Raw genomic sequence first — 25911 nt, 5'->3', positions numbered from 1 at the left:
AATATGTATTTTTAGATAGCATCATGCGAGTGTCTACAAAGTAAATGAGCTGTCAGAGCTTTATATTAATATCAAAGGCGCAGGAAAATGTGAGAAAGCCTTCAATAAACACAGGATATGCACAACTTTTCCATTAAAAATTGAACGATCGGCAGTAAATCACTTGGCGCCGCACCCCGCCGACCGAAATGCGCAGTACATGTGAGCACGTCAAAGGATACACAACAACACCAAAAAAATGTTGTATTTCCCAATTTATGGGCGCTTCAATTCAATTTTACACGAATCCATGAAAACTTTTATGATTTGCGATTTCGACTCCAATGTGTGTGTGTGTGTGCGTGCGTGTGTGTGAAATTAAAAATAAAATTTGCGCCAGTTATAAAAGGAATATTTCAAGAAAGCATACCGAACTCGCAAAATTTGAAATGCGCCATGCGTAACCAAAGTTATGCTGCCGCAACAAACACAGCCACCTATTCATGGTGCGAACATACAAAGGCACACGTGTCTTTTCATGGCATTCTTATTATTATTATTTTTTTTTTCCTTTTTTATTATGGAAAAAAGGTTGGAAAATGAGTGCTTTAGCCATTTCGAGCATTTCGAGTGCGCTGACATATAGACAAAAGCCGCTAGGCGAAAAGGCGAAAGGTTAACCCAAGCAGCGCCGCGCAACAGGATATTTATTAGCGCGACAGACGGTGCGCGCGGCAACACGGTCGCGGTCGTAAGCAAAAAGGTTCCCCGAAAAACACAGTCGCACACATACACACATATATATTTATGTATGTGAGAAGATATTTCAGCGTGCTTTGTGGGTGTGTGTTTGTGCGTCATAAGTCACTGTTGCATTCGCAGTGAATTTGAATGGCCACTGTGTTGCGCTACACACCGGCGTGGGTTCTGTGTGTGAGTACGTGTGCGAGTGTGTGTGTGTTTGTGGGTAATTGGGTGTCGAGCAAACTTGTTTACTGAATTTACAATATGAGTACACAACACACTTTGGGGCATGGTGGTTATGCAACATAAACAATTTAAGAGCACTTAACACGCCGAATGGCGTTGGCGGCGCAAACGAGTGAGTAAAAAAGACGCACGTCGTATTTTCACGCCAACACATGGCTATATGAGTATATGTAAAGAGCATGTACATATCCTCCATTATATGCATATACAACAGTTAATATGTGTGTATGTGTGTACGTAAAAGTTATATGGACTAAGTTAAGTTCCGGCTGAGCGCAGGCAGAAGGACTTGGGTATATACGATATATTGTACGAGTATTTATTTATGTTTGTTTGTATATATGACTGTTGATGCGTAGATTAAATAACTTTGACGAGAAAAATAAGTATTTATAATAAAGGGTGTTTTTATTGGATGTGTGGTTTCAATATGGGAATACTCTTTTCGGAGTTGTTCTGGTTTTACAGCTATTACTTGATTTATGCTCAGTTTGGTTTGCCATTTCATATTGAATAGGCTTACTGCGGAACAACATTTACGCCAGGTCGTACAATACCAATTGCTGCTAAAAAAGTGATCGAAAACTGGGCCTCTCGGCTGGAATTTATTCGTCTCTTGTTCGAAATAATTTTTAAAACATAATGGCAGACCCTTATCTTTATAATGAAGCTAAATTCCTGGCCATAACATTAAATTATAATCGTTTTAATTGTTCTTGAATATCACATGTCTAAAGAAATACCATATATAAGGATCTTGAATTATATCAATATATTAGCAATAAATAGCTTTATACAAGACTTGACTCGAAAATAACTCTTATTCTAGATACTCGTATATATACACACACACACCCACATACACATGCATCATCGTTAGAGTGTATGCTGCGAAAGTTAGCTTAAGAACTGAAGCTTTCTAAAATATAAAATTTAAAATATTTTCCACAAAAGTCCATTCAGAGCGAGCTGGACAAACTTATTCCTATGCACGTATGCACTTGTAAAAATATATAACTTATTGCCATACAAATACTCCACATATGTATATGTACACTCACACAAAGCGCTTCGGACTATTTTCTCCTCGGAACTTCTTGAATGCACAAAATAAACGTCTGTATCAAGTTAGTATTTATGTGATTTTGTGAAATGTAGCAAATAATTTGAAATTCAATATGTAAAATTGCCGTTTACTCCTTTGTTGTTATTGTTGCTGTTGTTGTTATTGTTGTTGCTACTATACAAATAGTTCGGCAACGTGCCAATAAAGTCAAATGAAAATTCACAATATTTTTGTATAGAATGAATACCGTTACTTTACTTTGCAAACAGTCATTGCACATACACACAAACACAGAAAAATAGTACAAGCCATGCTTTGCTTTTAGCGCACAGTACTAGAAATAAATAAAATATTTTTCTTTTGAAAAAAAAGTGAAAAAAATAAAAAAAAAAAACTGTAACTTGCCGATCATTCGCTTGGTTGCGCTTGAAATGAAATATTGTTGAATTGAATAAAGATGAAGTTTTTTTTTTATAATTTTTTTCCGAATTTCTTGCAAATCAACAATGCTGGGGCATGAGCTTACAGTTAGAGCGGAGTTTGTGTATAACAGGCATTCTAGTATGGGCTAGCTTCTATGATGATCGAAAAGAAAATGAAAAAAAAAACGAAATTTCCATTTAAAAGTGACTCACATGGACATGTACATATATACATACATATGCCCATACATATATACATATATACTATGTGGCAACACTAAAATAAATTCACAATTCTCTGAACAGTTCTATGCTTTCTAGTCTCTGAATAAAACCATTTTTGTAACACTAAAGCCAACAACAATAAGTGTTTTCGACAATTGTTTGTTTCTGGAAATAAGGGAAGAGTGAAATGCAAGAGTGTCTTAGTTGACATAATGTGGACATGAAGCAGCAACTCATTCGTTGTATTTGGTGAAAGTGAAGTGTTTTTACGAAAAGGTTTATTATTCAACGTATTTTTAATATAGCAGTTCCCTCGCGAAAATTCAGTTATTATAGGACACGTTTTGTTTTTGTGTATTTTTCCCAAAGTACGAATTTGACGCTAAAAAAGCTCGAGAAATATTTTCTTTTTATTAAAGTGTGATCAACTGTTCAGAACAAAACTTTCTTGCGGAGATGAAAATGTGGAACCAGCGAACTTCAGGCAAGCATTTTCGGAATGCTCTCGAAGCTTTAGAAGCAGTAAACAAAATGTCTTTTGGGAGTGTTTTCAAGATTTTACGCATGGCGTTATTGCCTGTTTCAATAGCATCACCGGAAAGAAGTTTTTCAAGTTTAAAGAGAATTAAAACCTATTTATGAAATACGACAGGTGAAGATAGGCTTAATGGTCTAGCATCAATGAATATTCACAGGGATATTGATCTGTCAGTTGATGAAATACTAGAAGAATTCTTTCAAAGACCAAGGAAAATATAACATGAAACGTGTAATCCTCAGTTAATCACTGAGCTTCAGCGATACTGCTTGTACAAATGTAGAGAAAGTTCGAATTATATGAATAACAACAAAAGTCTTGTATCTTATTATAATTGCTTATAATTTGATGTGGTTTTTTTAATCAATAACCTCATTCTAAACCCATATCAACAAACATATATTTTTCTCTGAGTTTAGGGGGTTTAGGTGAGTTTAACATCAAAACTCGCCCCCCGTGGATCCGCCACTGGTAGTTCCGTTTATTCGTTCGAATGCCAAAAGTTGACAGTGACGAAGGTGCAGCAACGAACATTTGTTCCAATATTATGATAAAGTGGACACATATTGAAAGAAAACAAATCAAATAAGTTCGACAGTGCCGAAATAAAGAGCAAAAAAATGGAAATAGCGATGATTTAAGGTACAGAAATACCAAACATTTCAATATATAGTAGAAACTTACGGAAAAAGTAAGGAATTTCGGGGCTATACACGACAGCAAGAGAGAAAATTCTTTGAAAGCTGGGCGAGGTTGCAATTTATACCTTTAGAGACAAGAATAATTATTTACGATAATTAACGGTATTAAGAGAAAAATTGCTTGAAACGAACAAGTTTAAAGTTGTAAAGACCTGCTCATTAGACGGAGTTCTCGAAAACCGCAACTGACGATGTTAGACACATCCAGTACTACTTCGTGTAACACAAACCTAAACTATACTAGATGTAGAGCAAACGATGCTTAAAAAACTTCGATTCATATTCTTCAGATGGCAGAGTGGTATGCATACTGAGGAACAACCACTCTTAAAAACGAGCTTTTTTCAAATATTTAATATTTTTCGGCATATTTATATGTAATACGAGTTTAAATAGATACACTTCATAACAAAATTTTCAATAAATCAAATACAAATTTCTTTCAAGTTCTACACACTCAAAAATAAGGAAATCTGCAAGCACTTTTCGTCATGCACAGTTACTACGGCAGATATGGATTACAAAAACAAAAAAAAAATCAAAAACAATATCAATGAAATATCGTTGAGAGCATGCTTTAATACACTTAAGTGCACATTCACTTTGCACGCACTGGAGTTAGTGAAGGGAAAAGGAAGTGCCGCAAGGGTACACACACACACACACACACTAACACAAACAAACACAAAGTCATACAGGAATTATGCATATTAAATACTATAGATGTGATGTAGTTAGAGTACGATTGGAAATTGGCAAAATTTTAGTATAATGAGGAGAAAGAGTGGAGGCGGTGGAATGCTGGCATAACACAGTGTGGTCAATGCGCAAACACAAAATGGATAAATAAATAATAATAATAATAATGCAAAATCGAAATCAAATTCGGTTGGAGTTCAGCTTGGGAGTCTGGTAGCCTGGGAGCATGGGAAATGGTACATTTGTTATTCTTTAAATATTCATGAAATTAATTTTAAAAGCATGGTTAGTTGGTTATTTGGTGTTGTTGGTGTTTTTGTTTATTTGGGTTGCGTGTGGGTGTACAGCGATAGCGATACAGAGAGCAAGTGAGAAAGCAAATACACACAAGAAACCATTCAAATTGATAACATAATCTAAATTATTACCATATTCTAATCCGTGGTCGTAGTATTGGCCTAATTCGGGGGTTGGAACGTATGCGAAAAAAACAAATGCGGTTGATTTTGATTTTCGTGTTTTTTCGATTTTTCGATTTTTTGTTGTTGTTAATTTGTCGATTGTTTTTCATTTTGCATTTTGCATTTGTTTTTTATTTTTTATGTTTTTTTTTTGTTTTATTTTCATTTGGTTGGCGAGTGAAAATAAGTAGTAGGAAGAAAGAAAGAAAGAAAAGAAGAAAGTATAGTAAATAAAATTATGCAAGATTTTCGTTTAATTGCAGGAAAGGTTTCGCATGTTGGGCATTGCGTCGTTTGGGTTAGTAAAAAATGTGTAAAAATTTTCATATTTTTTTTTTGTTAAAATAATTCTGTGACACAGAAGGAAATCGCAAAAATTAACCATTAAATATATGCAAGGAGAGGAAGGTTGGTTTTCAGATTATATATTAAAAGGGGAACGGACAAAAACGCTGCAAATTGGAACAACTACGTTGCGTAAGGTCTTTGTATATTTCTTTTGGTGAACCAAGTTTGAAATCGGGGAAGTAAATTCGCATTAATTTAATTTACAAAGTGTTGGTGTTTTTACAATTTTGGGTTAAAATTTAGGAAATTTGATTTTATTAAAAAAGTAAGTTTTTTTTTAATTTTTTCTCTCATATTCTTAGATTTACAAAGTTCTAACCTCTAAAATTAGATAATTTAAACATATTTACATCTAGAAAAGGCATATCGAATCTCATCTATAAATTTAAAGCAATTTATCCAAATTGTTTTGAAAACAAATTTTCGTAGAAGCAAATGAGATTGTGACATTTCGCGAATCGGGATTTAAATTTTTTTTACAAAAATAATAAAAAAAATTGAATTTTAACCCAAAATTGCAAAAACTCTTCGTCTACTATTCCAAGGCATAACTTCTTCATAACAATTGCAGAGTGGAAAGATAGTTTTCCTTATACGAATTAGTAAAATTTATACAATTTTTTTTTTTTATATTTAGTAATATATTAATACCTAATTTAATAAATTTATTTAATATTTTGTGGCTTTTAGCTGAATATTATGCCTTGAATTTCACATATTTTCCATTTCCATTGCATATTCATATTCTCATATGAACATAAACATAAACTACCCACTCCCGCATGTGTCGCCCCATATACTCACTTAAGCGAATAACTGTTTGTGGCGTCTTGACGCACCACCAGCGGTCGCTGACTGGCCGACGTTGCTGCACCGCCGCCGCCGCCCCCTTGCTGCACATTGCCATTGGCGTTGCTGTGATCTTGTGTGGGCGTGGCCGGCGATGAGCTGGACGTTTGGCCGCCGGGCTTCTTCTTTAGTGCCGACTTGAGAGGAACTGCATTTGGTTTTGGCTCTTTGGCTGGAATTTCCTCAACGCGCTGTGTATCGACATGATTGGGATGTAATGATTGTTGTTGCTGTCGCAACTGGAACATATACTCCTCATCCGAGTCTAGCTGATCGTCGTCAGGCTCTTGATCTGTGTGCGTGGAGTAAAGGAATCGATAAATTAATGCAAGAAATATAATAAATGTGTACAAATGTATGCAAGTGTATGCCGGGATAACAGTACAAGCGTTGGTAGTGACTAGCGTTTAGTGGGAAGACATTACTTTTTTTCCAAATGTCGCAATATTTAGCAGAGCGCCATCGTTACGAGCGCTTTTCCGAAAACTCACAACAACAAATCTACTCACGAGCATTAAAAATAAATGAAGAAAATAAAAATTTGTAAATTAAAACTTTTAGCAAAGCCTACTTCCGACACGGTTACTCCAAATTTTACACCCGAAAATGTCACCCTCGTAAACGCGAACAGCTGCTTAATGTCGCTGTTCGTTGATGTGAATGCTAGGCGCTTACAAGAGTTCTTCATAAGGAGGCAACAACAACTCAAAGCCATCATTAACACTTTAACGGTAAAAGGTTTACGCGAGCATTGAGTTAATATCGTATTACGCAATAAAACCGTCTTAACAACACTCGTAAAATGGTGACAACAGGATAATGAAACAATGCCGTCGTACAGCAGTCGTACATAATGGCACATGGGCGCAAATACTAAGTACTGAATAAATAAATGCAGTTAGTATATAAACTCATACATATAACGGTAAAACATATTTAACGGGAGTTACACGCAAAATGATACATTAAATGAGGTGTGGACAAATGATTAAATTAATTTTAAAATTATTGCAATTTCACTTATGCTAAATAATTAAAAAAAAATATATATATTAAATAATAATTACAAAATCTTACAAAAAATCGAAAATCATGTAGAGAAAACATTCTCGATTTTACATTACAACTTAACCTCAACTTGAGGAATAAAATCTAAAAAAAGCCTTCATATTGAAAATCTATACTTATGTAAATATATGTACTAAATGCTCTTTTATCTTACTCTTAAGGCTTCAATTTAAAAAATAAAGCAATTTTTTTTTCTCACAAAAACACTCCACTCAGCTCTCAACTTAAACAAATCATAATCAATCGAAGCCATGAAGCGTTTATTCTATCATGCCTGATGACTTTCCGCAGCATGAGTCATTGCTGCCATGAAATATATTGTAAATACGATTACTGTTATCCAATAAGAACAACAACAGCGAGATTTATTGCACCGTTTATCGAAATTATCGCTACGCCTTGCCTTGCCTTCGTCACTAACACTAGACGACCAGCAACGAATGCTTACGAACACATTTGCATACTCGCCGTGTGTATTGTGCAATTTATAACCGTTATGCCTACCATCATAATCATAATCCTGATAGCCTTGATCATTCATCGCACCCGGCCCATGAGCGCGCCCAGCTATCAATGTTGGACTCGGTGTTGAGAACATGGGCGGCGGTGGGATTGGGCCAATCTCGGACACTGGTATCGGTGGTTCGGGCAACTCGGAGAGCATAACATTGCCACCGCCACCGCCACCCTGGGTATTCGGCATTTTGCCATCGGCTGTGTATGGCGGCGGTGTGCTGCCGGGCGGTCCGCCGATTACATTGTTCACTGCAGCGCCACCATCGGGATCTGAAAGCGTAGAGAATGGAAAAAGAATTGATGATAAAAAAGCGCAGGGAAATGAGTGATTGTGCACTACAAATACTAGAGTCAGTTACACTTAGGCGGTAATGTGAATTCGCTTAAGGATATATACGAGTTTGTATGCATATTTATAGCTATAAATAATATGAGTTATAATAAAGTACAAGTTATTACAGCCTACATATGGTAAATTGTTATTTGAGAGTCTAAGTCATAATTTTTTATTTAAATTGTACTAAAAAAATCATGGTTGGCATATTCGCAGTCTGCCAGTTCATCATTTCGTATGCTTTTCCGCTTTGGCTATAATATACTAAAATATAAAAAATTCTTAAAAAATATTCCGGAAATATTTCAGTTTTTTATTTTCCCTTGCATTATTTTCCTTTTTTCCGTTATTTATTTGAGAATTTCTCTGACCTAAAAAAAATATTACGAAAACTTTTAGTTTAGTCTTACTTCTCTACTGTTCTTATTTCCAAGGCATTCAAGTGTGTATTCTGTGGTAATATGTCTAAATAGCATAAGTCGACTTAAACTATGGGAGATACATATTTTGGTTTTTAGTAAAAATCTGGATATATACTTTACAGTTATTTAACGTAGTTTTATCTCTCCAATCCAAAATTATTGTTTAAGGCAAAACTTTCTTTGGAATATCTAATAAGTTAGTGAGACTTAGTCGACTTCTTACATTTAACATAAATCGACTTAAGCCATTTAAAATAGAGTCATAAATCTATAATAATTACAACTGATAATGTAAAAGCATACAATTATCACCGATTGTCCATTTAACTACAATTTTTAATTGACTCATTCATCTTCCTGCTTCCATGCAACATTTGTGTTCACTAAATCCGTAAACACTTTGTGGAGCCTTGAGTAAAACCCATCTTGTGTCAGAACCACCTACAAATTCTTGCTGCACAAAGCATTCACTCTCTCCTTGAGCATTACGCAACTTGTTTATGCCAGCGAATTGCGCAATGAAATGCTTGGCATACCGAAAATGATTTATCCTCCGCCAAGCATAATCGTTTTACTTGTTAGTTAGAGTCTACAGCTTTGGATTATTTACAGAGCGAGGAGTGTATGAGTGTGTGAGTGTGTGTGTGTGTGTGATTTGATTACTGTGAGTGGAATACTATGAGAGTAAGCCAATAAAGTTGAGGTCACATGTGAGTTTGGCGAATAGTTAGCAGGAGGTTCAGGAGGTTGAAAATCAGCGAGCACAAATACAGCTACAATTTGGTGGCAAGTTCGAAAATGCTTAAATGCGAAACAAGTGTGGCGGAGGCAACTTACAATGCTCATTATGATAACAAATGTTTACGCGACGTGACACCTTGTTGTTGCTGGTGCCGAGCGTATTTGGACGTTCCATTTTGGAATTGTGTGTGTGTGGAGCGCCGTCATGGTGATCACGACCGCTGCCGCCGCTGGTGTTGCCACCATTTCCGCTGTGGTTCGCTTGCGCGCCGCCATTGCCACCGCCGAGCGGGGGCAGCAATGAGCTCTGACCTGACGGCTGTTCGGTATTGGGCGATAGGATGCCATTACCAGCGTGCGGTGCATCAGTCTTGTCTTTTCTGGTTTCTGTGGGTGAAAGAGAAAGTACGGCGTCAGAAACGATGTGAGTAATATGGAAATCGAAGCAGTGTGGCGGATGTTTTATTCTGACTAAATTGTCCAATCGAAATCCAATTTTCTGCACAGTAAATTTTCTAAAATTTTGAATATTAAATGAAATTGGAATTTTGGTATCGGAATCGGTAACCAGAAGAATATATAAATTCTTTACGACCATTTTTGCTTAATACAAAAATAGAACTGAATTTAGTGACAAGATCTAGAACTGTATAAACTAAGAAGCTTCAACTTTACAAGAGAGAAATAAGGCTTCGTTTTTAACTGAAAATCGAAAGAAATTATTTCACTTTGCATTATGATTAATTAGTAGGTACGATATACTACAAAGTACTCTTCACTTGATTTTTTTCACATTTTTACACTCTATTTTATGCTGTGCAACTCATTTTGATTTTCATGAGCAATTGCGCTTATTCACCAAACACTCCTCCCACTCCCACTCGATATAAATGTGTGCAACCCTGAACTGAGCAGTAATTGCGATTATCAACGAGACCACAGCTGACCAGCATATAACTTTTCATTTATCACTTTCAAATTATGTTGTGGTTAAACGGTGAGAGGGAGCACGAGAGCGCATGAGAAATTTTATTAACTAGCTGTGTGCGATGGCATGCCATAAATGTCATGACAATGTGCTACATCAATCACTTAACACAAACACATACAATATACATATATACAGAGATCTAGGAGTTGAATGGTGATTTCTACACTGAAATTGTGCTATAACATACATGTACGCATATAAATGATAGCATTGAAATACAGTTATGTGACTCATTGTGAATGACAAAGTGAAACTGAGAATGAGTCTTGGAATGTTGAATTTTTCGGAAGGACTTTGCTTGAGGCTTATAAGACTTGCAGCAGTTTCTCATAAAATCAGTGTCAACTGTTAAGGATTAATCTATGATTGAAATCAAAATTAGAAAAGTTAAGAAATGTTTTTGTGCCATGAGTGGTGTATTACTTTATTGTATATATATATATTCGAAATTTAAAATCAAACTATGAGCTTTTACAGAGGAAGAAGGAATATATGTATGAATTCACGAGCTAGTTACACGTGTCATTTGCATGTCCGTTACATACATAAATATAATATAAACACGCAATTTAATTCACACTACAAAGTAATTTCTTTATTGCCTTGCGGCATCATGCAGACACACACAAACTCACGTTCAGCTCACGGCATGAGCTTAAAACTACGCCACCTAATTTAGAGAGAGAGAATGAAGCGCTCACATTGTACTGTGGTAATTGCATACTATGAGAATTCTCAGGCTGCAGGGCTTTCACTTGGCAGCAAATGGAAAAGAAAAACTAAAAAGCAAGCAATGAAGTGGAATTAAGAGAAGTCCTTTGAAGACACATCAGTAATAAGAAAGAGATAGTATTCGCTTTTAACATTAACTCACCTCAAAAAAAAAAATAAAAACTTTTCTCTATTTTTCAACAACTTTTTCCATTGTGAAGCTTATGAAGCAATTAGCAGCAAATTTTACTTGTGATTTATCCAAATTTCTTGCATTTATTTTATGATAAATTTACTAAATTTGTATTCTATTTTACTAAAATGCTCGAAAATCTTGAAATGGAAATAATAATTTACTAACTTACCACAATTAACCATTTAGTCAAGCCTAATTAAGTCGAATTTTGGCAGAATTTAATTAACAAGAAACCGAAAATGCCTAAAATAAAAGCAAATTTGCCCTGAAATACTAAATACTAAGGTTCTCTGTTTACAATTTTCTCGAATTTTCATTTTTCGGCTAATTAATTTGATGAAATAATTCAAATCTCTGAATAAAATTTGCGGTCACATGATGCAGAGGTGATTTGCACATAAATTGTATGTGTGTATGAGCTAATGTAGAAAATGAGCAAAATTAATATGAAATACTCGACACAGCCGTCATTTGGTAGACATTTTGACATTTTCCTTGACGCCACTTGCTGCCTTCACTGGAAAGCAAATGGAAAGAGTGCGTTTGTGTACACAGAATAGAAGAAAGTAGAAAGTCAACACAAAGACAGACTTCTCGGAAGTCCGCATGTCAACTGTCCCAGCGGTTTCATACGCCAGCGAGCACGTCAAGTGCCGGCGAAGGCAAAAAAAAAATCATAAAAATGCTAATTTTCCGCTTTTATTCTCTCAACTCTCGACCCTCCACCCACGACCGAGGGCAAGTTAGCAGCGTGGCGCAGTTTTATTTGCTTTTGATTGCATAAGAAATTAATTTAGAAAAAATTGTTGATTTTACAGCCAATTTAATGGCATAATTATAATGCGAACTTAATCGCAAGGCGACTGCTAGCTTAAGCCGCTTACAAGCAACGTGGTAAGCTGACAGAATTTTAACTTACATTTCGGAAGGCATAACAGCCGCCCCACAACAGCCTGAACATATGAATTCTACTAGATATTTATGTATATCTTTTTAATCAAATAAATGCTGGAGCCATGGTATGTCTACATTTGTCGCAGCGTCTACTCGTAGCCCATGGGCATTTCATCAGACGGTTGAATTTCCTCTCTTTCGCTGGAATTTCAGCGTGATCCCAACATTTTCGCAAATTCACCAGTAAAATGATGGATCTGCTGCAATGCGTCGTCTGAATGAGATCCACTGAAATTCGCCCACTTGTGTGTGTGTGTGTTGCATACTTTTAGGCGCTGTGGCTTGGGTTGGCATTGTTCGCGGTTCGGCTTGTTTGCCAAAGTGATTTCTTTTCATTCAGCCAACAAAATATTAATTTTGCGGTTTGTTTAGCCGTGCAATACAATTACAATAACAAAACAGTACAGTGCGGTATAATATAAAGAGGCCTAAAAATTTGATTGTATTTCCCCGAAATTTTTTCGTTTTTTTTTTTGGGACTCTACATGCATGTTCGTGTACTTTATATTTATCAAATACACCACCGGCATTTACATTAAAAAATTGTGAATTTCTTCATTGAATTCTCTAAATTGAGTGATGCTCCCTTGCAGATATTTCCACTCAACGCAAGAGAAATATTTTTGGACTGGTCGCAAATGTTCGCCAAACCATTTTATTCGACTGAATATATGAAAGTTATGATTGATTTATTTTCCTCGTCTATCTCATGGAAAAATAAATTTAGTGATTCGGAGAGCTGTCAAATGTCTTTCTAAAAAATCCTATTTAAGTACATATGTATGTACACGTATATGCGAATTTCACTTCGAAATAATAATAAAAACAAAAAAAATACGAACATAATCTGTCAAATATCTACTCATATTAATACTGGCCTAAGGGTTGGGGCTTTATATTTATCTTATCGTCAGGCTATCATAATCTACAATAAAGAACAACTGAAAGATAAGGAAAACTAAACAAATGTCATTCTCTCCCAGAAGACGATTTACTTCCATGACACCGTGCGGAATGCAAATGACTTGCTCGCATTGAAAAAAATTAGTATAATCAAACGAAGCGGCTTTATGTGCCGTAAAAGCGCAATAAAACGCTAACCAATGACGGATTGTCAGCAAACTGCCGCAATAAACAAGCTTGCACGCCTTAGCCTACACTCCAAACACAACTGGACACAACTTGATTTTCGTTTAATAAAAACGGCCATCAATTTACTTTGACGTTCGTCAATTTCGGCCGGCAGATGGATAGATCGCTCGACAGATAATGGACGGTACATGTCAAAGCAGAAGAGTCAGAAGAGCAATAAAGCACAAAGTACACCAACCAGCCAACACGAGATGGACTTACGTAAGAAACGCAAGATGTGGAGCTAACGGTAAAAAGTAATCAGCTAACGCACCGTTGCAGGAAATGGTTGGGATAATTGCAGAAGGCACAACGCATGTCACATCGCATAAAAAATGTCACGAAGCCTGTCTTCTGTAGCCAAACAAGGAGACAAGTGTGTGTGTGTGTGAGGAAATATTTAAAATAAAATAGAAAACATCGGCTGCTTCGTTTGTTATAGGAATTTAGTCACTGGCATGCAGATAAACACATATTTTCGGCACAGCTGCCGACGTCAGCACACATTTCCCTGGCGATTTGCGTAAACGTTAATTGATGTCACACTCACCTACATTTCTATCGCGAACACACGAAGAAGCGATAAATAAATGCGAGAACAGCCGCGCGCTCACTCGCCCATGCCAGACACTCAATAAACAGATTCGACATTCCTCATACGCACTGCGCTCCCTTCCTGCAGACACACACACAGACACACCTTTGTGTGCATGAAAATATTTCAAAGTGAATTAATTTCACAAACAAAGAAACTATCGCTAATCGAAGATAAATAAACAGGGGGAATATGTAAATAAGAAGAAACAGCGGAAAGTGGAAAGGGAATAGAGGGGTCGGCAAATACGCAAGCCGACGCCAAAGAATTTCAATAAGTATGATGTGTTCGAGTATATTGAAATTCTGAAATTCTATGCGTGTCTGTTTGTACCATTGTGTGCGCATTAGATTGGTGGTAAATTATTATAGAAAAAATGTTTTAAAGAGAAATTTTGTACTGTAGTTGCCACATGTTTTTTTTTTGAAAGAGAATAAAATTTTTTATTTGTGAAAAGTAGATAATTTAAATTTAAGTACACATGTGTTGAAAATAATTTAGCATATATTTAAGCAGAGTTGCCAGAATTTCTTTTTAGTAAAATATTTTTCATTTATTTTTATTAATAAAACTATAATTGAAAGATATTAAACAAAAGATCTCACGCTCTCCAAATTACATAATTCCATTGTCATAGCTCATTATTCAAATTAAGAGGGGATTTCCAATAGAATTGCCATAAAAAATGTTTTTCCAAAATAATTTTTCTTTAAATCGCAAATATGAAATTTTGTTGTTGTAATTCCTTCATAATTATTTGTTGTCATCTTTTTTTCCGTTGCAAGAATCTAAAAAGATCACAAACATTTGTTTTTAACCATCCTAATAGAATTGCAAACTTTTTGTACATTTTAAATTCTTTTGTTGTGCCTTTAGCGCCTTGTTGATTACTTTGGCATTTTTCCAAATTAATTTTTTTTTTCGGATCGGAGGAATGTACTAAATACTAAAACGCCAAAGCGATAAAAACACAAATACTCAACAGCTCACTGAACTAAAGGAAACAATTGAAAAGGGTCTCATGCCCGTGAGCGAGTGACGTCACACACGCCCAAAGTCACTAAGTGTGTTAACAGCTAAATATTCAGCGTAAAAATAAACAAATACTCAACAGCTAACGGTGCGGCAATCGGACAAGTTCACGGCATGCCCTTGCGTCTACTTTTGTGCGACGCTGCGGTTGCCAAGCGCCTCCGAGGTGCAGAGCGATAAACTTTTGCTGAATTCGAACGAAAGCATGCATGTGTGCGCGCAAACACATTGTATTATCATAATAATCGCGCGTTGCAAAAATTAATTACGAGTTTTCACTTTGTGAATGCAAACAACACGTGTTTCCCAGGAAGTTTACACTGAGATAATTAGCAATGCATTGGATTCGCACCGCTTCAACCTGTGCTGTTGTGGGGAGTGTTTTGATGTTGCACCAACCAGGCATTCGCTGGCAGTGACATATGCAAGTAGCAGTTGCACAGCTGGGGATGGAGAGGAGGCAAAGGCAGAGGACGTTCATGTGTATGCCAGTATCGAAGGCACATCAGTTGCTTAGCTCGAAAAGCTCAAAGCGATGGTTAATTAGAATCTTGCTATGGCTTTGGGCAAGAATATTCAATTATTTTTCATTATCTTATAAAAAATATTATAAAGTAATAGTGCACATGAAATCATAGCTACTTTTAGACGTGGAGTAGCCCTTAACCTTCTAGGATCCACAATTTTCGGATATTTAATATATTTTATATATTTCGGATATTTAATACAAATTCATTCAAAATATTCAATGCGGTTACATAATATATTCACCCTCAAAACTGATATGTGTAATTAGGCAAATTACTGTCAAGCTCTATACCCTAACACTTGACAAAAGGCTTTATTTTTGTTTACAGATCATACAGCGCTCTTTAAAGTTAGTTTATTTCCAACTAATTGAATGCAAAACTTCGCGCGCACAATCTGACTTACTTCCTCTCCTTGAACATCAATTGCCCAAAACTATGCCAGCGAAACTAAAATCAAAATGCTGTCAATGCAATTATTTACGCAGACAAACAGCAATAAATCAACAGCTCAACAAAACTTAAGCAATAACAACAAATCAAACTCAAATATAAACTGAAATCAAATGATAGCTAAACGAAACACTAATTAAATGCAGGCAATCATTTGTGCAACGCCTCTGCATACATACACGTATGTGTGTGTATATGTTGCCGTTAGTAGAGCTAGAGCTCGTGGTATTATTTTCAATGATAATGACAATGAGGTTTTTCGGTGTACAAGTTGTAACAATTACTGAAGTTAAGTTAAGCGTGGAGAAAACGCGTTGCTGCAACAATGTTGTGACGTGATAATGAGGTTGTTGTGACGTGATAATTAGGCATACTTTTCGGCGCCCGTGCTTACAAAGCACTTGACAAGTTGATAAGTAATTTTTGATGTTTAAAATAAACTATATCATCCGATGCTCTATGTTTCTACTTGAGGATAATGACGGCTTATTTAAAAATTTACTTATATCAAATTTTGCTATAATAGAAAGAAGAGCTCCTATACTGCAACTCTCTCAAAATTCATATTAAATTCAACGAATTACTATTTTTAAGTATTTTATTGCACAAAGCGCGTTTGTTTAATTTACATATATACATACATATATATATACATACATGTCCGTCTGTTGACATTAGTTGACTTTTTCTGCTGAAAAGTGCAGAATCTCGTTAACGCTCAGCCAGTTAGCGTCATGCTGACAGATGATTGTGCAATATAATTAGCAGCACAAAGGGTAGTACAATAGCAGCGAGCGTGTGTGGGAGCACAGAGCCAGCTGGAAAACTCATGTGCTACTAAAAGTGGAAACTGAATACTAAATACACTGGAAAGGGAGTTATACATACTTTCAACTGGATACACCAGAGAATTTGTAACTTGTTGGCACTGGATGAAATGCTGTTGACAGCTCTTGCAAAAAAACAAATACTGATTCTACACTCACCCAAATCACGTCCAGTGCTCACGTGGTATCAATTCCTACAGGGCACTAGAAAGTTACTGGTAAACTTGGTGGGTTTGGGTGTTTCGGCTTGTGGTTGCATGCAACTGTGTGAAGTGTTGCTGAGCAGCAAATTGTCTGCGTTTAATTAATTTTTAACTTTGTTGCAACACATTTAAATACATAAATAAACACATGGACATTGGCCGTAAAGTTTTCACGACCGCAAAATGTAAACAAACAGTGCAAATGTTTAATTGAGTTGCAGCAGCCGGAAGAAGAGGGTGGGCGGCGTGCACAATGTATGTGTGTGTTTTTGTGTTTTGTGGGCAAAAAGTGTTCACAAATTAGTGATTTCATTAATTTACCGTTACAGATGTGTGATTTCAATGGAAAATTTATAGTGAGTTATAATCAGATAGATTTATTGTTCGAAAAATAATGACTTTTATACATTTTGTATCAGATACAATATAAACAAGCATAAAAATAAAATATTTGAAATTTTTCAATTATCAAAATTTCCTAGATAATTTACAAGAAATCAATAATATATCCACAACTGGTTTGTTCGAACAAATCGAAAGTTGATTGTGAGGTTCTTATTTGAGTCAATCACACCCAAAGAAAGAGGTAAAATTATTCCGTTACATTACAAAGCCAAGAACAGGCACAAGTGTTCACGTACACACACGCATACATGTGTTCAATTCACAAGTATACGAGCCATCAAAGGAGGCATAATTAATGCACCATTAAACGATTATGAAAATAAATTATGCGGCAAATAACCTTTTCTGCCGTCTTCACAATTCTTCTGCGTTGCTTTTTTTTCGAAATTAATTTCCACACTTGAAGGCGAAGTGCTCTTAATGCTGCCACGTTGTTACATTTAATAAATGCGGTGCTTACAAATGTCACTCATACGCCATGCATGCCGTAGCGAAATGAGTAGCACTTTATTACAACAACAACAACAACAACACAAAGCTCGCCTCAATCAATTCATTTCGCTTGCAGCGCAAGGGCGTCGCTTGTAGCGGGGGTACTGCATGAGAAATGAGCTTCGTAGCGATTTCCTTGTGCGGCAGAAATTACATTAATTACAATTTTAAATTGCAGCGATTTTAATTTTATTAGTATGAACGCACGTACCCACACACACACAGAGAGAAAGCGCAGTGGCGATTATTTTTATTTTTAAAACGCCATAAAATTATAGCACTTGTGGGCGTTATGTAATAAATTATGTTATAAATTATTTTCGATTTGTTTATCAGATTTCATTAAAATTAACTGAAAACACGCAGGCACACGCACGCACTCACGCCTGCATAAACTCGTTGGCGCTGAAAGGGGTGGGGGCGTTATAATTAGCCGATATTACTGTCAATTCATTTAAATAATTAATTAACCGGTAAATTTTACGTTGCTTACGCAATTAATTCAAAGCACCGTTACTCAGGCATACACACTCCTGGGCGTTTAGAACGGCATTTGCGTGCCGTTAATTAGTTGTAAAATTGAATTATGCGTAAAAACTGAAACGTTAACTCATTACATGCATAATATGTGGCATTAGTGACGTCAAATTTTACCGTAATTTCATATGCATACATACATAGAAGGCGGATATTAAACGGTTTTAGAGAAAATTTCGGTCTTTGCTGCGGAATGCACAGCAATGCAAAGGAAATGGATAGACACGCTGAATGGTTAAAAATCATAGTTCTAGAAATGATGTTGTTGCATCACACAATAAAAACTTAAATTAGCTACTAGAAACTGGAAAACTACATTAATTGCGATTTTATTATAAAATTATTATTATTTATTTTTTGAAGTACAAAAATTTAATCAATAGCCTCGCGATTAATTTTTATTGAAGCCAACGACTGCCAAAAAGAACTTCTATTTCAGATATAGCGAGATCTAAGATCACCTCAGATATATATGTACTTATGTCTACAAATATTAGATTAATCGTACTATAAACTCCATTTCCTAAAATTTTTGGACCGAAAATATATTTTGAACTGATGTGTGAGTAATAATCTGGTTATTTTTTGGAAAACATATTCTCACATTTATGTTATGCAAAACAAATCTGAGAAATTTTTAATTCACAAAGAATCACGAGTATGTATCATGCTTATAACCAACTGTATATATGTATGTGTGGTTGGGAGAAATCTCGAAATTTCTCGATTGCGTATTTTTATAAATTCACGCGTATGCTAAATATATATACGTTATGTTAAGGTGGCATTTTTAAACAACGATCTAGCTATTTAAGAAATAAAATATTATTGTTTCCAGCATCTCTAGGTCGACTTAATATTTTTGACGATAAAGAATTTGGAGATTTTGAAAATATCTATTAATTTATTAAGGGTCAAAGCAACCTTGATGTCCGAATTAGTGAGTCTCAAATAAATTTTTTACAAATAAAAAAAATATTTATAAATAAAGGACAGCCCTAATAATATACTTATACTATTATAATATTGAAAACTATGCTGATACACATTTTCCGCTTCGATTGCTTGACCCAAAACCCAAATAAACAAAATGTTATTTTTATTTGTAGCCACAAATAGCATATACATACATCTGTACATATGTATATAAGTATGTATGACATTTATTTGTTGATGTCTTTATACATATATGTGGATGAGTTTGCGTTTTATTTGATTTTATTACACTTTACGTAATAAAAATTCCTAATCCGCGCTGCCATTAAATGTATTTCAATTAATGTGCGACATTTTGCCAAAATATTTATGAGAAAGCACACACACACTCAGACATACACATAAATATATAGAATGCCTTTGCATATGTTTCATACCAAACGGTTGACAAACAAAGAAATCTTGAGCGTATCCGAAGAGGGCAGAAAATTCTTTATAAAATTGGCATACCGTTAATTAAAGTGACAAAACGATGCTGCAACGATTCGCCTGAGGAATGCGCCACAAGTGTTGCTGCAAGTTCAACGTGCAGAATATCACGCACACACACCCATGTGGGACACATGTGCCAAAGCAGGCGGGCCAGCTCATAGTATAGGGAGAACCTCAGCTATTTTATTCGAAATTTCAAAATTTTCGAAATTTGTAAATTATAGGCACATTTGGGGGCACACTGGTGACAAGAACTTGTTGAAATGTGAAAGAGAAAATTATGAGACGAAAATATTTTTATTAAAAATAAATGTTTCAAATTCAAAATAGAATTATCCACCCGTATTCCCGTATCTCCCGTCCCGTATTCACCACTTGCTGTTCTAAAGCAAATATGCGCCTCTCACTGCCACACTGCTGAATTGCATTACATGGCAGGCATGACTGCTGACCACACATTGCCCCAGGGACCGCAACAACAACTACGCTACTATTTTTGGTGAAATTTCAATTAAACGGATGAAATTCAACGCGAACGGCTTCAATTGGCTTGTAACTGGTGTCGTTGAAATTGGATTACAGGCATTAATGGCGGCGGCGGCGGCGGCATAAAATTTCACAAGCGTCTGCCGCATGCGTGCTCATACATAGTTAAATGAGGAGTTTTACAGCCCAAAAATTGGTAATTGGAAACTGTGCTGCGTGTGATGCGCATAAATTGAAAATGTCCGTTAGAAATGTAATTTGAGCGGATTTGTCGCACTTAATCGCCTTGTGTAACGCATATTGACGACAAATCGCGCGGTTATGTAAGCGAATAACGGCACCTCCGATGTACATACAACTGCGCGTGTGTGGCAGGTGTGGCATGTGTGCCTGGCATGAAGCGCCAAAATATGGCGGCTAATACATGAAATGCTAATACCTTTCGGCAGCGAAGGCAATTATTTCTGCATTACGGCAATTACATTTGGCAACCATAATTTCACATAAATTGAAATCTAATTAAATGCATCGCCAAAATCGTTAATATTTCAACACATACCGTTCTAATGCGAAAGAATTTTACAGCATCTGCTGACCAAGGCAAGCTTTATGTGAGCATAAAGGATTTACCATATGTGGCGATAATATATTTACTAAAAAAATTTAATTTTTTTCGTTATTATTGCGCTAAGGCGTGTGCATTTCTAAATTTTATAATTTTGACTTCATTACTATTATAACGTCCGTTGGAATGGGCTTCACATTTAGTTAAAAGGTCTATTTTTTTTTGCTGTAAGTAAATAATTTCAGTTAAGTTGCAACCAGTTAAGAAATGATGAATTTGAAGTCGAATTAAAAGCTACCGCTAGGTGGTGCTGCAACCGAAGTATCTATTTATGATATAATTTGGTAGTTTATGGAACAAAATCGGTTTTGAGGGAGATAAAAAGCAGATAAATAATCGGTGGATTGTATTTATGATTCTGCCTGACATTTTTTTAAGAACCTGAGTGTTGATCTAGTATTCGCGATGCCTTTCCTTTTTTAGAAAACTGAGACGTCAAAAGCCTTGAAAAAACCTTTGATTACTATTCCTTCTAGTAATTAAGGTCACTTATAAATAAATTTAGTGGTTTTTGATGGAACACGTATTTAAAGTTATGGAAAAATTTGGAATTTTTGGTATGACCAACCTTAATTACTATTTCGCTCTTATCAATACCAACCTATCTGCATTTTATTTATATAATATTGCCTGCAATAAATTTCTTAATTGTTCGCTATAAAATGTTACTCAATCAGCCAAATTCACCAATTTATGCTCGCTCTCCAACTTAATCTAGATTCCACAGGCAATCAAGTATTTAACATACGTAAACACTAATTGCTGCCCAAAATTGATAATGAACTATTGAAGACGTTAAGTGCTAAACAATTAGCACGGAAAAACTAAATTTAACCATAAAAAGCGCTCAGCGAACACTTAATGAGCCTGTGGTGTATCGGCATGCCGCAGATGCCTCAACTAAAAATAGTACAGGCATTGAAACTAAACAAACGAACGCAGCCATCATCAACGCCCACAACGATTTTCCCCTTTCGACTACGCCTGGTCACGATTGCCCATAGACAAACGAGTAAACTACCGAACTCAATAAAAATTGGAAACGCATAAAAAATGAAGACGCGCACAAAACATAACGCAATGGACCGCTATGTGTGGAGATGGCATCTCTGGAATGCAAAACACGAAGCGCCAAGCGCCAACGCGGTACAGCGGTGGAGAGTTCGCTGCTCGAAATGTGCCATCAAAAAGCAATTAACTATGCTTCGCGCCCGCATTGTTGCAAATGTTGTAGATGCTCGCAGGTAGCTGCCGGAGGAAATTTCCCTGACGTTGTGCCTGGCACGCTCTGGACCTGCTCAAGCACTACGCATTCACCGCGGCGTTGTGTCTAATTGAAAAACCATCGCAGACACATCACACTTTCGTGCAGCGCTTTGTTTATTATTAATTTTTTGCTCCGATTTTTGTATTTTTGCGCAGCAGACGAGTAAATAAACAAATGTAAACATTTCTATTTTGGAATGCGGCATACTCGGCGTAACGCTTTACAGGTACGTAGCGGTGGGAGTATTTTTAAATTGCTTCAAATTATTTTCAGATTTTACGGTTGTGCGGGGAGCGTGTGGGCGGCTTGTGAACTTGTATAATTTCAGCATTGCGCATTACAAAATATTTCTAATTGCTTAGTTTTTGTTTATTTCAGCGATTTAATTTCAATTAACAATCCCATTCAGGATTTTCCAAAGATTTTACAACGCCATTTGGGTGTAATTTCACAAAACCAATTTGTAAGAGCTCTTGGACAATTTTAATTATATTCTGTGTTCCAAGAAAGTGGGCTGTTTATACGCCAATTAACTATAAGTAAATCTAAAATGTGTAATAATTCCTGAAAGTAGTTAAATTTAATAAGGTTAAGTTGATTATACAAGTCAGAATTCTTTTCTATTTCAGGTTTTTTCTGTTGCTATTGTTTCATATTTTATGTTGAGTTATATGGTCTACAACTTTGCATCCGCCGTTTTCCAATAGATGTCGCTGGGCTCAAGCACTGGTCGATTAAATCGATTAAATCGTTTTATATCGATTTTGGACATTCGTGTCAACATTAACTCAACAAAATATTTGTAGAGATCTGTTTGCATCCCGAACTTATTCTTAACTGAAAATGTTACTTTTTGAGCCGAATTCTCGACATTTGCGGGAAATTTTGATTTTATTTTTTAATTCGAAGAAAAGTGCGGCTGAGGCTCATCGACATTTGTAACCGTTTTTCTACAAAAAACGGCGGAAGCAAAGTTATAGACCTAATATTTGTAACAAAACACTTTTAAAAGAACTCCCAATGTTTTTAAATTTTGAGAAGTCTTTCCGATATAGTTAAAAAAATCTTTTTTCGGACTATTTTCAGCATTCGTTGATTGCTTATATTCCACTTACACTATTTATTCACCTTTTTGTTGGAATTTGTGCTATGATCGATGAGTTTCCTAGCCAATTTTAGAATTTAATAAAATACAAAATATTTTGCCAAAAATACACGCAAGCCCCAACGGTAGCCGGGCATCAAACCCACGCATGTCTCCGGGCACACCGAGCGGATTTCATTCTGAATTACGCCACTAAAATATTCATTCATTGATGATTAGTGAAATTATATTGTACATGTATGTATGTGTATGTGTGTGCTGCCACTACTCATGATCTTGTTTTTGGGAGACCTCAGTGCTGACAGTAGTGCCACAGCTGTGATGTGAAGCATTCAGCGACGCATACTGATGTAATTAATTATACAATAATTAGCCTTCATGGGCTGGCGAGAAGAACTGCGTAATTGCGAATGCGTGCAACCCGCTGGCAAAAACACGATCAGAACGGAATAATAGCAAAGTCATTCGTTTAAGGCAAAGACGTGAACTAGTACGGGAAATGTATAAAATGTTCTTCTGCTGTTGCTCTAATAAAATGCCAATACATTTAAATATAACCAAAAAATGTTATTTCTGGTTTTTGTTGAATATTTGTTTAAAAATATTAACAAAAATAAAAAATTCTTTCAAAAACATATTAATAAATATGACAGTAATATTTCGAAAAGAGTTAATTGACGTAATATCAGCGTCAACGAGGGATTAGCAACATGTTTAGTGCCAAGAAAATATTTCTAAAAATTTTGATCACCAATTTTGATGCTCTTTTTTTTAGCAATTTGTGTGCATATTATATAAAATGAATATCTAAATATCAATGTTGACACACGACAGTAAAATCGGAGCATAATCAAGGGTTTTTAAACTGCACTGATAATTTTTTCACAAAGCTACAGAGAATTTGAACATTTAAACCTAACAGAACTCTAATGAATGCCAAAATTTATGGATTTAAAAATTTCCTATTTTAAATTTTTAAAAGCACGTATTTCTAGATGAACATACATAGCCTGACTCGAACTTTATATATAATATAATATCTACAAACACATACGAACCCATTTAATATTTTTTAAAAATCTTATTTTATATATAATCTGCCTTTACTTACAGTAAACTATTTCTTTACTTATACTTTTTACCACAATTATGGAAATAATTCGTAAGTCATCATAATCACATACCTGCAAGTAAGGGAAAAAAAGTTTTGATTAGAATAAATTCAAGACATTAATTCGGTAAATACTTAAATGCTAAGCTTTATTGTACTTTTACACTTCCACAGTTGCTTATTTCAAAGCAAAAAAAAAAATAATATTTGGCGTAGGCTGATATTAAAGTGCCTGTCAGTTAGTGAAATGAAAGCCCGAATGGCATGGCAAGTGAAAAATAATATAGAAGATTACTAGCGAAAAAGTGTCTTTAGAAACAAAGAAGGAAGAACAGAAAAAAACACAAAATAAAAGGAAAAAATAGTAAAAAGCAAATGATAAACAAACACTGAGACAATAAAAAGTCAAAAGCTAAGAAAAAACACATAAAATCCACATACACACACACACACACATGACGAGTCATCAGATGAAAAGGCATTTATTTGACATTTAAGAGGGTAAGTGCGTTGGCATTGCCTCAAATGAATAAACACACATACAGTTGAGTGTGTGTGTGTGTGTGTGAGGCCTCTTGTGCTGTTTAAATATACAGCGAAAGTCGCAGCGAGGCGCAGGCGATTCAAAGGCTAGGGAGCAGCGACAAGCGGACCAACAAGTCCAAATGGGATTTATATGTAGCAGCAACAAAGTGGAAGTGTCCTTTTATGTACAGTGAAAAGCGAAAAGGGCAAGTGCATACACACACACACACGCCTCCATGCAGGGCGGGTTATGCGCCTAAATGTAGGCAACGCTGTGCATGGGCATTCGCAAACTTTCTCTCTATTTTTATTTACAACATAAAATGACGTTGACGATGCTGTGACCTAATCAACAAATGACTACGCACGTCCACATACAAAGCGAGGATTCACATGTACTCTCATGGTGTGCGTGGTGCGTGGGGGCCTGTGTCAGGAGTACATATATGCAGAAAAGGGCGTTCATTGTATTCTTAGATAAACTGGCAACTATCGGTGGGTGGGTCTGTGTGCACGCCAGTGAACTTCATAGTCATGTCATAAATGTCATTCGATTCCTGCCCCTTCGACCGTTTCAGAAGCCTCGCCGTGGGGGTGGGTGGGGGTCAAAGTGTTATGGTCCCAATGACATGACATTGTTTTGCGCTTTGGACCCAAATAATTTAAATTTCAACAGAATGACATGCATAAACATACAAATGTGAGACAGTTTAGGCAGAGCTACGCTCGTCTCTAGTGAGCTGCTGATTGCTAGCGCGCAACACCCCGATTGAGTCAGCATTACACAAGTGTCATTATGTTTTTGTTGTTATTTTTTTACAATACTAATGTCATTTGAGTGTCAAAGGTGCCGATTGGCACTTAACCCTACAACGAAACAAAACCTCAGGGAACAATTATGTTACAGGAGGGCGTACCTCACACATGGATTTCTGTTTCGAGACATGTTCC

At 35.8% G+C, this 25911-nt stretch overlaps 1 protein-coding gene and 1 long non-coding RNA gene across 16 annotated transcripts in view; both read right to left on the bottom strand.

The window, feature by feature from the left end:
• Nucleotides 1–25911, bottom strand: part of LOC105211651 (phosphatase and actin regulator 4B) — a 216855-nt gene that overhangs the window by 13003 nt on the left and 177941 nt on the right. For 11 of the 15 annotated variants that reach the window (XM_054229497.1, XM_054229489.1, XM_054229488.1 and 8 more), the window contains 4 exons: nucleotides 9456–9746; nucleotides 7851–8132; nucleotides 6234–6570; nucleotides 5049–5078 (listed from right to left, as the gene is read on the bottom strand). In XM_054229497.1, coding sequence (XP_054085472.1) covers nucleotides 5049–5078; nucleotides 6234–6570; nucleotides 7851–8132; nucleotides 9456–9746 — 940 coding nt within the window. The remainder of the gene's footprint in view (nucleotides 1–5048; nucleotides 5079–6233; nucleotides 6571–7850; nucleotides 8133–9455; nucleotides 9747–25911) is intronic. The other 4 variants (XM_054229491.1, XM_054229490.1, XM_054229499.1 and 1 more) reach the window with 3 other exon arrangements.
• On the bottom strand, nucleotides 10699–14490 carry LOC128921549 (uncharacterized). Its single transcript, XR_008470987.1, has 2 exons — nucleotides 13391–14490; nucleotides 10699–13359 (listed from the first exon to the last, which is right to left on the bottom strand). It is a non-coding gene; the product is annotated as an uncharacterized LOC128921549 (long non-coding RNA).

Source organism: Zeugodacus cucurbitae, chromosome 4, assembly GCF_028554725.1.
Source record: "Zeugodacus cucurbitae isolate PBARC_wt_2022May chromosome 4, idZeuCucr1.2, whole genome shotgun sequence".
NCBI classification, from domain to species: Eukaryota; Metazoa; Arthropoda; class Insecta; order Diptera; family Tephritidae; genus Zeugodacus; species Zeugodacus cucurbitae.
The sequence above is the reverse complement of the archived record's forward strand: the minus strand, read 5'-3'. Positions and strand labels throughout refer to the sequence as shown.